Below are 12,032 nucleotides of genomic sequence, written 5' to 3' on the forward strand. Positions count from 1 at the left end.
GGCTAAGCTAATCTTAACTATTCAGGGAGTGACGTGGCCGTGGCTTGCTATACAGAGCAGGCTGTCATCGAGGCATTCAGTTACGGTTCGATTGAACGTTAGACTGGGCAAAACGAGTGACCTAATCAACTGAGCGTGGTATGATCTTCGGTGCCAGGCACGGCGGATCCAGGATCCCAGAAACGTCCGTCCTCCTGGGCTTTTCACACACACACGACAGTGTCTAGGGTTTCGCGAGAATGGTAAGACAAACAAAAAATGTCCTGTGGGCGAAAATAGCTCTAGTTGATGAGAGGTCAAATTGAAAAAAATCTTGCAAAATAACAGGCGGGCCATAAACAGACAAATAACGGCACAGTACAACAGTGGCGCCAACCTGCCTGGTGTCAACGGTACAGACTGGTGGTGGTGGTGGTGTACCGCCATCCAAACTGCAGCAACTACACGATGCCATCGCGTCAGCATGGACCAACATCCCTGTAGAACTTTTTCCGAATGTAGAATCCATGCCCCAAAGAACTCAGGTCTTTCTGGAGGTCAAATGTGGGTCCGACTCTGTACTAGATGGGTGTATCTAAAACTGTTCAATCATATTGACAACAATTTCATGTTCATTCAAAATCGCCTTCTATTTTGCAAATTGTAGGCTACCGTCTTTCTGCCACAACATATTTCATGATGTGTAACGTGCGCAATGAGCTGTGTATTATTATAGGGTAAGCATTAGAATAAGCCACCTCAATATTTGCAGACATAGGTGATAATACATCTATAGGAGCTAATCCATCGTCAGCATTGTGGAATCATTTGTAATGTTAAGGTAAGATGTCAAACGGAGAAAGCGGAACCTTTCCATCCTATCATGCGCCAACGACGCACCTAGTGAAAGTTCTAGCCTAAAAGAAATGAAATAATGTTTAGATGCTTTTTATAGTGGAGATCAAGTTTATAAATAGCCTGGGTAGGGTGATGAGACATTGGATTGTGCAGTCAGATGGAACAGAGTAAATATGCATTTAAACATAAGATTTAACCCGTAACAACTTGTGGAATAGACACCGGCTGAAATGCGGTTTTAACCAATCAGCATTAGACACACCCGTTGTATAATATGTCATAACAGCGGACATAACGTGCCATACTGTAATATGCTCATAACACATAGCCCTGATGTGACATACAGTACACTGCATTATTTTATGGCTGTTTATGACACCTACATAAGAGTGTCACAACCTACAAAACCTACCGCACAAGGCAAAACATTCCATTACACCATACATGTGTGAACAGTACGTTTGTTATATATACACATTTTAAATAAATGTACCATACTAAATTAACATTGTAACGGTGCACATATTGATGTAGAACAAGACACCCTCTTTTTGACATAAGGGCATGTAATGTAATAGGCCTATCTGGCTTACATGATTCTGACGGTCATAATGCTTCGTCAGTGTATTTTCTTCATCCAAGTAAAGTGACAGGACGGTCATAATATTTCATGACAGTGTCATACTTTATTTTTAAACAACTTGTTTAAAGTAAGAAAAAGTGTGACTAAAGAATTCATTACAACAACAAAAAGATTTAACAAACTTTCAAATGAAATGAAACTTCTTGGCAGAAACGTTGACACTTAATTAGGTGTCATAACCAGCCCTAAAATAACACAATATATGCCTCAACAGGTGTAAAAATATGGGTAATGATAGTGTTATGACCGTATTTTGACAAGTTATGCCAGCTGTTAGGGCATATTATGACAAGTGTTAATGCGGAAATTGACTCTAGGGGGTTAAGTAGTTTGTAATAGTTGTAGATTAGTTGGCAGCCTGGATGTCAGTCTGTGCATGCTCAGTCAACTCAGCTGTTTGACATTACATTGACATCGAGTTGACAAAAGCACAAACAGACTAGAATCAAAGCTATAATTTTGCAACGGAGTATAGAAACACGATAAGTGAAAAATATTTTGTCTCCATTCTAAAAGACGTATGAATAAAGTTGGTAAGGCAACACTGTAGCAAAACAGAATAAAAACAAAACTATCTGTAATTATGCAACCCATTTTAGGTATTACCTCCATATTTCATTCAAATTTTCTCCCTACTTGAACACGCCTCAGTTGTCCACATCTGTTCTAGATTTGAAAAACTGACTGACCTTAGTTCCAAATTAATTGCCACCCATGTAGTCCACTACTGGACAAGCAGTGCACAGATGCAGGTGAACTGAATTGACTAAAGTCAAGATTTTCATTTTGGGCCCAAATCATGATGCCGAGTTGATACATTGTCAACTTGTTTTGCACTCCGACTTTTAAATCGTACAATGCATACTTTTTTCCAACTTCCAACTAAACAAGCTAAAACAGGAGGAATGCAAGGCCACACCTCTTTCTCAACTGTGGTCCTCCATTGTGGTTGGATCAAATCAAAGGTTGTAGGTCACTTAGGTGCAGTGGAGATTTGGGGGGGGGGGGCAACTTCACCCTACTCCACTCACCTTGAACTGGGCAAGTTTCTCCGCAGAAGCTGACACTTTGGCCTCCAGAGCCTTCCTGTGCTCATCGTCAGCCTGCAGGGCTTCTGTCCTCTCGCCCAGGTCCCGGTTCAGACGAACACAGTCCTGCCTCAGCTTGGCCAGCTCCGCGTTCTGCCTGGAGGGGGAAAGAGAACAGAGAGGGACTTGTCAGACTTGATAAATTTGAGTATGGCTAGGACAGTTTTGCATATGCAGTAACTGTATGTCTCAGTTGCTGGTGTCCAAGAATGGACATAATTTAGGCTCTTTAGGCGTGTTTCATTTCTGCATTATGTTAATACTTCAAATGAAATGGCATGCTAAGCAAATTGTGATACATATTGAAAATGCTAGATAAATCATGCTCATTTGTGGAGTCGCTTTACCATGTCTGTACAAGCTAGAATGAATTATTTATCCATCCAGCCAGCCAATACACCCACTTATACCTCATTATATTGTGTAACTAAAAAGAAAATGTGATTTCTTATTGGGAAAAGTCCAGGTAGTTCCACCCCATTTTACTCAATTTGTTTACATTAGGTTCCCACTGAACAAGACTCAGATTTCACCACAGAATAGAGAATAGGAGTTGTATTGTTAATTTCCCCATCTACCTGCTCTCGGCCTGGCTGGTGGCCTGATTGAGGGCGTCTCTCAGGATAGAGTTCTCCTGCTGCAAGCGGGCCAGCTGAGCGACTGGGCCATTGTCCAGCTGCTCCTGCAGGCTCACTATCTGTATGGAGGTGTTGGCAAAAATAATTTACATAAATTTTTTTGCAGACAGTTCATAGTTTCTCATCTTGTCTGCCTTTTACTTTTATAAAAAAAGTCCAACAAATCTTTATCTAAGGGTACCAATATGTTATTACTGTCAAATTCAGAGGCTGCTGTCAATATCACACAAAAAGGAAATGGTGGTAGCAGCAGCTCCATATTCAGTCAAGCACAGGAACATTGTGGAACGTTCAGATGGAAACACTGTGTAGAACAGACATGCCTCTGATGTGGAGTCAGGACTCAAGTCAGCTCTATTCATTGCACTTCTGTCAGGACTGTTCAGTACGTTTTATCACTCCACCTGAACGCAACCCTGACGTTCATGGGGTCGTGAACTGACCTTGAGGTTGAGCTGCTGGGTCTCAGCCACATGGTCCTGGTAGGAGGCCTGCATGCGAGCCTGGAGGGCAGTTATCTCCTGAGTGTGAGCACTCAGCTCTGAGCTCAGACGGGTCTCGACCTTCGCCATCTTCGATTTCTCTACGCTCAGCTCCTGTGTGGGCATTGGGGATCGTTAGTGACATCAGCGAAAAACACTTGGTTAAAGTCGGTGTCCTGGTGTGCACATTTTTGTTGTACCCCTTTTTTGGAGTTTGTTCATCTGTTTCTCTTCCTGAGTGTTCCAACAGGCACATTGTGAGCCAGTGGCATAAATACTCCAGGGAGATAGTTACTGTAAGCACCAGCTACCAAATCCTGGCCTACTGCACTGAGGCCAAGACCTGTTTAAGATGCTACCTAGCCCAGCACTAACACAGTTAATTAAATTCATCAACGTATCATCATGCGGTTTCATTAGTCGAATAAGGTGTATATTGTACCCTGTGCCTGGAAGTCAGTTTAACCAATTATCTCGCCTTCCTCCCAAAGTGTGCCCTTCACTGATTTGAAATGGCATTACTGGTATAAGAAAAAAAGGTGGAAAGTACCCAGTAGCCCATCCCTCCACCAATCCAATGTTTTTAGACTTGTGTACACTTCAGGAAAAATAAGTTATTATTGAACCCGTGGTCTTGTACCTTAGTGAGCTCCCTCAGTCGATTCTTGGCGGCGGAGACGCCCTCCTGCTCGGTAGACAACTGCTTCTCCTTCTCCTCTAGCTGTTTCTTCAGGGCAGCCGTGGGATCTCCCTTCTGAGAGGCCTAACCAACAGATGCAACAAGTTGACCACCATTGATCGGCTACAGTTGAGAATGACAACACCCCAAATAGCAACCTATTTGCTATATAGTGCATTACTTTTGACCAGGGTCCATAGGGCTCTGGTCAAAAGTAGTGCACTATATAGGGACTATGGTGCCATTTGGGACACAACCAATATCATCTCTCAGTTGGGAAATATCGGAAAAAAGGTGCTTCCAAAACTACTAGGAAAATTCTACTTTAGAATATTAAAATAATTTGTTAACAAGTGTGAAAGGCTGGGGGGGAGGGGGGTGTTTTTACTTGAAATGTTGCTAAGCTTAATTAATTCAGACTTCTGCAGTTTAGAAGTGTGTGTGATGACAGTTTGACAGACAAGATATTCCATGTACAATCATGTCTGAGTCATTTTAACCGTAGCCAAGGTTTCTCAATCTGGTCTCAGAAAACGCCTGTTCCTTTCTATTTATGCATGTATACAGTGCATTCGGAAAGTATTCAGACTCCTAGACTTTTTTCACATTGTGACGTTAGCCTTAGTCTAAAAATGATTAAATTGTCCCCCCCCCCCCTCAATCTATACACAATACCCCATAATGACAAAGGAAAAACAGGTTTATAGATGAACAAATTTAAATAATACAGCAACTTTGGCAGCGATTACAGTCTTGAGTCTTCATGGCGCTACAAGTTTGGCACACCTGTATTTGGGGAGTTTCTCCCATTCCTCTCAAGCTCTGTCAGGTTGGATGGGGAGCGTCGCTGCACAGCAATTTTCAGGTCTCTCCAGAGATGTTCGATCGGGTTCAAATCTGGGCCACTCAAGGACATTTAGAAACTTGCCCCGAAGCCACTCCTGCATTGTCTTGGCTGTGTGCTTAGGGTTGTTGTCCTGTTGGAAGGTGAACCTTCACCCCAGTCAGAGGTCCTGAGCACTCTGGAGCAGGTTCATCAAGGACCTCTATGTACTGCGCTCCATTCATCTTTCCTTCAATCCTGACTAGTCTCCAAGCCCCTGCCACTGAAAAACATACCCGCAGCATGGTGCTGCCACCACGTTTCACAGTAGGGATGGTGCGAGTTTCCCTCCAGACATGACACTTGACATTCAGGCCAAAGAGTTGAATCTTGTTTCTCATGGTCTTAAGAGTCCTTTAGGTGCCTTTTGGCAAACTCCAAGCGGGTGGTCATGTGCCTTTTACTGGGGAGTGGCTTCAGTCTGGCCACTTCACCATAAAGGCCTGGTTGGTGGAGTGCTGCAGAGATAATTGTCCTTCTGGAAGTTACTTCAATCTCCTCAGAGGAACTATAGAGCTCTGTCAGAGTGATCGTCGGGTTTTTGGTCACCTACTTGCCCAAGGCCCTTCTCCTGCAATTGCTCAGTTTGGCCAGACGGCCAACTCTAGGAAGAGTCTTGGTGGTTCCAAACTTCTTCCATTTCAGAATGGAGGCCACTGTGTTCTTTGGGACCTTCAATGCTACAGAAATGTGTTGGTACCCTTCCTTCCTCAGATCTCAGCTTCAACACAATCCAGCAGACATTTTTTGGCTTAATTTTTGCTCCGACATGTACTGTCAACTGTGTGGCCTTATTAAAGGGTGGGGTGCAAAATGATTTGCTATGTGGATTTATCGAAGGAGATCCAATTCAGATGTAAAATAAGGTTAATAACACACGCGTGTGCCTTTCCAAATCATGTCCAATCAATTGAAATTACCACAGTTGGATTCCAAGTTGTAGAAACATCTCAAGGATGATCAATGGAAACAGGGTGCACCTGAGCTCAATTTCGAGTCTCAGTCTGAATACTTATGTACAGCTATGTTTTTTTTTTTTTTTTTGCAAACATTTCTAAAAAGCTATTTTCCCTTTGTCATTATGGGGTGTTGTGTGTAGATTGATGAGGGAAAACAAATGTTTTTAATACATGTTAGAATAAGGCTGTAAAATAAAATGTGAAAAAGTCAATGGGTCTGAATACTTGGGTCTGAATACTTTCCGAATGCACTGTATGCCTGCATTTCTACTAAATGGAATGACTTGGCCACGGGCCACTGTTTAATGCTTGTGTGTGTCAGTCAGTGTCATTCTGGAAGGGAATACTGTACCAGTTGCCAGGAGTCGAGGCCAGCCTTGTCACTGAGCACTTTGATGAGCCTTTGGGCCTCTCCCTCGCTGAATGTCATGCTGCTCACAGTAGACAGTAGAGTCTTATATGGCAGGAGGAGGGGAGCATCAGCAGAGTCGACGGCAGCAACCACTACAAGGAGAGAGTGAGTTGGGCGATACGTGTGCCAGGGAGTTCCCTATGTCAGGGGTTACAGGATGTACTACTTGCCTATCATTTGGATGACTTACTAGTTCATAAATTGAATAATAAACTCACTTTTCTATAACTTGCATGGTTTACTTTATTACTTGGATGAATGACCCGTTTGTAACTTCGATGAATTACTTGATTTTTTCTTACTTGTATGAGTTACTGTAGACTAGTAGTAAACAAAATATAAGTTGGGGATGGTTAGAGGGGGAGGTCTTGGGAGAATGAAGGGCCATGTGATCTTCAATTCTATACTGAACAAAATTATTAGAACGCAACATGCAACAATTTAGAAGATTTTGCAGAGTTACAGTTCATATAAGGAAATCAGTCCATTTAAATAAATGCATTAGGCCCTAATCTATGCATTTCACATGACTGGGCAAGCTACCCCATGGGTGCCCCCCCTCTGAAGATTCTGCAGGTGAAGAAGCCAGATGCGAGTGTCCTAGGTTGGCGTAGTTACAGGTGGTCTGCGGATGTACGTACTGCCAAATTCTCTAAAACGGAGTTGGAGGCGGCTTATGGTAGAGAAATTAACATTCAATTCTCTGGAAACAGATCGTGGACATTCCTGCAGTCAACATGCCAATTGCATGCTCCCTCAACTTGAGACATCTGTGGCATTGTCGTGTGAAAAAACTGCATATTTTAGAGTGGCCTTTTACTGTCCACAGCACAAGGTGCACCTGTGTAACAAGGATACAATCTTCACTGTCAGTGATGTAAACAAATTTGTGCACAAAATTTGAGAAATAAGCTTTGTGCTCATGGAACATTTGAGATATTTTATTTCTCCTCATGAAACATGGGACCAACACTTCACATGCTGCGTTTATATTTTTTGTTCAGCATAGATGACATAGGGTCTAATCAACAACCAGAACCCATTGCTTTCAATTGGCCTTCATAATACCAATGCTTCACTAGAGACACTGAGCTAACAACTTCCTCTAGGAATGCAGAGGTTGTTAGCAGGGCTGGGGTCAATTTCTAATAGAAATAACTGAATTTCTAATTCAATAATTGAAAAAAAAGTGCATTTATTTTCAATGACTTCTTGATTAACATAAAAAGGGGAATCTATTCATGTTAAGTTATTTAATTCCTAAATGTTATATTAAATTAACTTCCTGAATTGACTTAGGCAAGTATCCTAGTGGTAAAGAGTGTTGGGCCAGTAACCGAAAGGTTGCTGATTCAAATCCGAGCCAACTAGGTGAAAAATCTGTCGATGTGCCCTGAAGTAAGGCACTTAACCCTAATTAATCTTGTAAGTTTCTTTGGTTAAGAGCGTTTGCTAAATGACTAAAACAAAAAAAGTCATTCGAATTGACCCCAAACCTCATTTATAGAGTACATGAATTGCAATAGTTTTATATTAAAAGTTACCATATAAACAAAAGTAAATATGTGATCAAAGCAAATTATTTACTACCAACCTGGCTCAGCCTTTGCTTTGGATTTTTTCTTCTTAGCAGGTGCCTCAGCCTTGACCTCCTCTGCCTTGGCAACGGGTGCGGCGGGAGTGTCACTGGACACCGGAGTGGGTGCGACAGTCACCGGGGCAACCTCAATCGCCACAGGTGGCACGACCATGACGGGCACTTCCTTGGCGATGGTCTCCGGGACGACGGTAGGCTTGGCAGGGGCCGGAGCCACCTTAGCCACCTTCTTCTTCTTTTTCGGGGAAGGAGCGGCAGCCTCCACGGCCACTGGGGCAGCATAAGCGACCACGACAGGATCCGGTGTAGCAATGGGCTCTGGTTCAGGCTCAAGCTCGGGGGCAGCGAGGGGCTCAGGTTCGGGTTCGGGCTCGCTAGCGGACTCTGCGACCGGTTCTGGGAGATCCCCGTTGGGCCGCTCTTCCTTCTTCTTAGCTTTGCTTTTGTTCTCCAACGCCTTCTTCTTCTTATTCTTCATAGAGAGCTGGGTCTGGGCAGACTTGCCCAGCTCATGGCGGTGCTTGGCCAGGGCTTCCTCGTACGATGTCTCCTTCATGGAGAGCGTGGAGACCAGAGCAATGCCGATGGCGGAGACTACCATGAATCCACCAAAGACCATGAAGCCGAGGGTTTGGGGGTCGTAAACGTCCATGTCTTTAAAAAAAAAATATTGTCCCTCCGCAAAGCCTAGCACAAAAGAAAGTAGAGTTCGCGATTAGCTAGGTGTCAAAGGATGCGAGCCATATTCATCAAAAGTCACAACATAATGTTTAGTAAATTGGTTCAATGACAGCCAGTTCACAATTTAGATTTCCCCCCCACTCAATATATTTATCAACCACCAGGGTGACATTTCACAGAAGGATCAATGAGTTATCCAGTTAACTTCGGTAACCGCGAAAATATAACTCCTATTTTTCTGGTTTTCCCAAGAACGCTGATCTATGGTGATATAAATTAAGAAAACATTTGTGGTTTCAGAATATTTACAAGAGTTACACAAGCAAAATTAAGTTGATGCTGGGGTAGCAAAACTTCCAAAAATGTGCTCGCTCATGTGTAGTATTGTTTAAAAGCCTTAATTTATTTAGAAAAATGTGTTGGCTGGCTCACTGATCTAATATATTACAATGATCAGTCAAATATGAAAATCACAAGCAGGAGTAGAGATGGCACACATGAGTGTCTCGCAGAAGTTGAGAAGTTCATACCAGTAGGCTATTCATCTCCTGCACCGCAGGGGACGACTGACACACGAAAGGCACTAAATCACAATAAATATACATTTTACTGAATCTGTAATCCTTTGCATACTTTTCAAAATTAAGTAATTGATTATCAACCTAATCTAACAGTCACCTACCTATCCATGGATGAATTTATTGGGATTTTATAACAGTAACCAGATTCTTATAGTTTAGAGTTAGGCTTTCTTGTTTTAGTGGCTTTTTAGCTTCTGGTTTTCAGTTTTGGTAGGAGTCTTCGATGAAAGGTTAACATCGAGGGAATAATGTTGAGGATGGGCAAAAATAGGGATAGGGTCTATGTGTCTCACACATTCCGGTCACTACATTGGTAAATGTGAACCAAATTTTGCTGGCTAAAAACAACAATCTTTCCATAGCTATACGACCAGCTCCTGAACATCTAATAGGGTTAAAGAAAAACAGATGTCTGAGAAAAGCTTATCTCCCACCCCCTTTCCCATCTACATTCATGTAAAAAAAAAAGAAAAAGTACTTTGTCTCCAGTTTGCAGAGGATACACCTGTACGCAGTTGCACTGCACAAATTCCCTATGAGTTACTTGACCAGGAACCATTCCGAAGAAGGACTCCTTCAAGAGTGGGCTTTCAGCTACTCATAGGCATGAGAGGCAATGCTGACTCTATACAGTAGATAATGTCTGTGTACCAAATGGTACCCTATTCCTTATGTAGTTCTCTACTGTTGACCAGGGCCCTCTGTTCAACAGTAGTGCACTACAAAGGGAATAGTGTGTCATTTCAGACATAAACAAGGCCTCAGGTGAAGAAAAAAAAAAAGCTGACTAATCGAGTGAAGACTTCCATGCTTTCTCTCTTCAATAGTCAAATACTCAATCAATCGGAAAGCAATAGTAGCAATCATATGGAATACAAGCATTTGGGTATCCATTCTGAAACTGATACTTTGGGATAAAATGCTTTAGTGTTGAATTTAAAATGACAAGGTGATTCGGAGATATTCGATCAAACTGAAATAAACTCCTAAAGGAGCAAACTGTTGATTTCCATCAACATTAGCCTATAAATAAATAGTCACTGATCAATCTATCGGTTTTGCAATAGGCAAAAACTAGTCATTCTAATAATGCTATAAAACAAAACATTGGTGTGCACTGTTCAGTGTCTAGCTACAGGTTGTTACAACAGATAATGTGATTTAAACAAATATTTTTGGTATCCATTATTGGGAGTTGCACGGAGAATTTGACCATCCTTAACTTTGCAATACTATTTTCGTTCTCGATTCGGCCAAACGTGTATCTTCTAAAATGTCAGTGTCCAGTTGCAGATGGTGTGTTTGAATTTAGAAATCGCTCTGTTATTAAAACAAAAATGTTGCTCCATGAAGTAATCCAACAATATGTACGCGCCATCTTGTCCATTTCAAATCTTCTCTTCGATCAAGACAGGTGAGTCTCATCATGACACTTTGGGGTGGACCCACCGGTCTCAATCAATGGTAGAAAATTATCTGTACTACACCAAACAGTACCTAACCTGTAACTCCCAGTAATGGATACCAAAAATCATTGGATAAATCACATTATCTGGTGTAACAATCTGAAGCTAATCATTCTAATGTAAAAATGCCCAATGTATCAAAACACACTACAGACATTTACCCTAACTGAAGATAATGCGGAATTCTCGAGAGTGTAGAAGGGGCTACGTGTCTCTACAAACAATTAACCCCTTGTGATGTACCCCTCTTGTTATGTAACAAGAAGAGTACAGTTGCCTTAACGTTTCTACCTATATAGTCTACTTGACCACTTGCCAGTTTCACAAAGTTTATTGGCATCATACAACTTTACAACTTACAGTACCTCAAATATGCTACCCATTAGTTAAACAATTAATAATTTAAAAGCGTTGTAGAGAATATTATTGAGAACAGGTTTATGCAGTGTTAAAATGTTTCACCACAGGCCAGGCTACAATAGCCCACGTTATATACTGGTCCTTATTCTCATTGTGTAGTGTTTTACATTTTAAAACATCTAGCATCCCCTCCACACGAAATAATTGTAACTGAACAGTTTGTTTTCGTCGTCTCTAGCTAAGAAAACTTAACTCGTGTCCAGTGTCCATAGCTACGTGTCCTCCAGAGACGGCCTACAACCATCATTAGAGCCCGTTGATTGATCACTCATTGACCGCAGCATCTCAATGTGTTTGATGTTGAGCCCTTTAACTCAAGAATATGAGCCAGGAGATAAGGCTATCCCGATACCATCAATACAGCCATTAAAATGCATCTCAATGCCAAACTTATGATATTTGAGACGTCACTTGGTTAGACTATGTAATATAACAAAATATTAGTCTGGGTCTACAGATGCAGTTAATTAGAATAGGGCACCAAAAATGAGTAAAAAGTAGGCTTAGGCTTCCACAAACATTAATCAATACTGTCTATTCTTTCAAACCGAAAAGATCAAGCAACATTGTATCATGAAAAGTAACGATAGTTCCGAAGTCAAAGTTTCAAGAACATATTTTTTTTCTCTCAATGTGAAAAATTATCAATTCATTTTCCGACATGCA

General features: G+C 41.7%; 1 protein-coding gene across 3 annotated transcripts in view; it reads right to left on the reverse strand.

Annotated features, from left to right (window-relative positions):
- The window catches only part of rrbp1b (ribosome binding protein 1b), a 33,875-nt gene that overhangs the window by 16,113 nt on the left and 5,730 nt on the right, over positions 1 to 12,032 (reverse strand). For all 3 annotated transcript variants that reach the window (XM_031828074.1, XM_020482523.2, XM_020482517.2), the window contains exons 2-7: positions 8,216 to 8,905; positions 6,562 to 6,713; positions 4,329 to 4,451; positions 3,650 to 3,802; positions 3,147 to 3,265; positions 2,512 to 2,665 (exon numbers count right to left, since the gene is read on the reverse strand). In XM_031828074.1, the coding sequence (XP_031683934.1) occupies positions 2,512 to 2,665; positions 3,147 to 3,265; positions 3,650 to 3,802; positions 4,329 to 4,451; positions 6,562 to 6,713; positions 8,216 to 8,870 (1,356 nt within the window). In that variant the 5' untranslated portion in view covers positions 8,871 to 8,905. The remainder of the gene's footprint in view (positions 1 to 2,511; positions 2,666 to 3,146; positions 3,266 to 3,649; positions 3,803 to 4,328; positions 4,452 to 6,561; positions 6,714 to 8,215; positions 8,906 to 12,032) is intronic.

This window comes from Oncorhynchus kisutch, linkage group LG1 (genome assembly GCF_002021735.2).
Source record: "Oncorhynchus kisutch isolate 150728-3 linkage group LG1, Okis_V2, whole genome shotgun sequence".
NCBI classification, from domain to species: domain Eukaryota; kingdom Metazoa; phylum Chordata; class Actinopteri; order Salmoniformes; family Salmonidae; genus Oncorhynchus; species Oncorhynchus kisutch.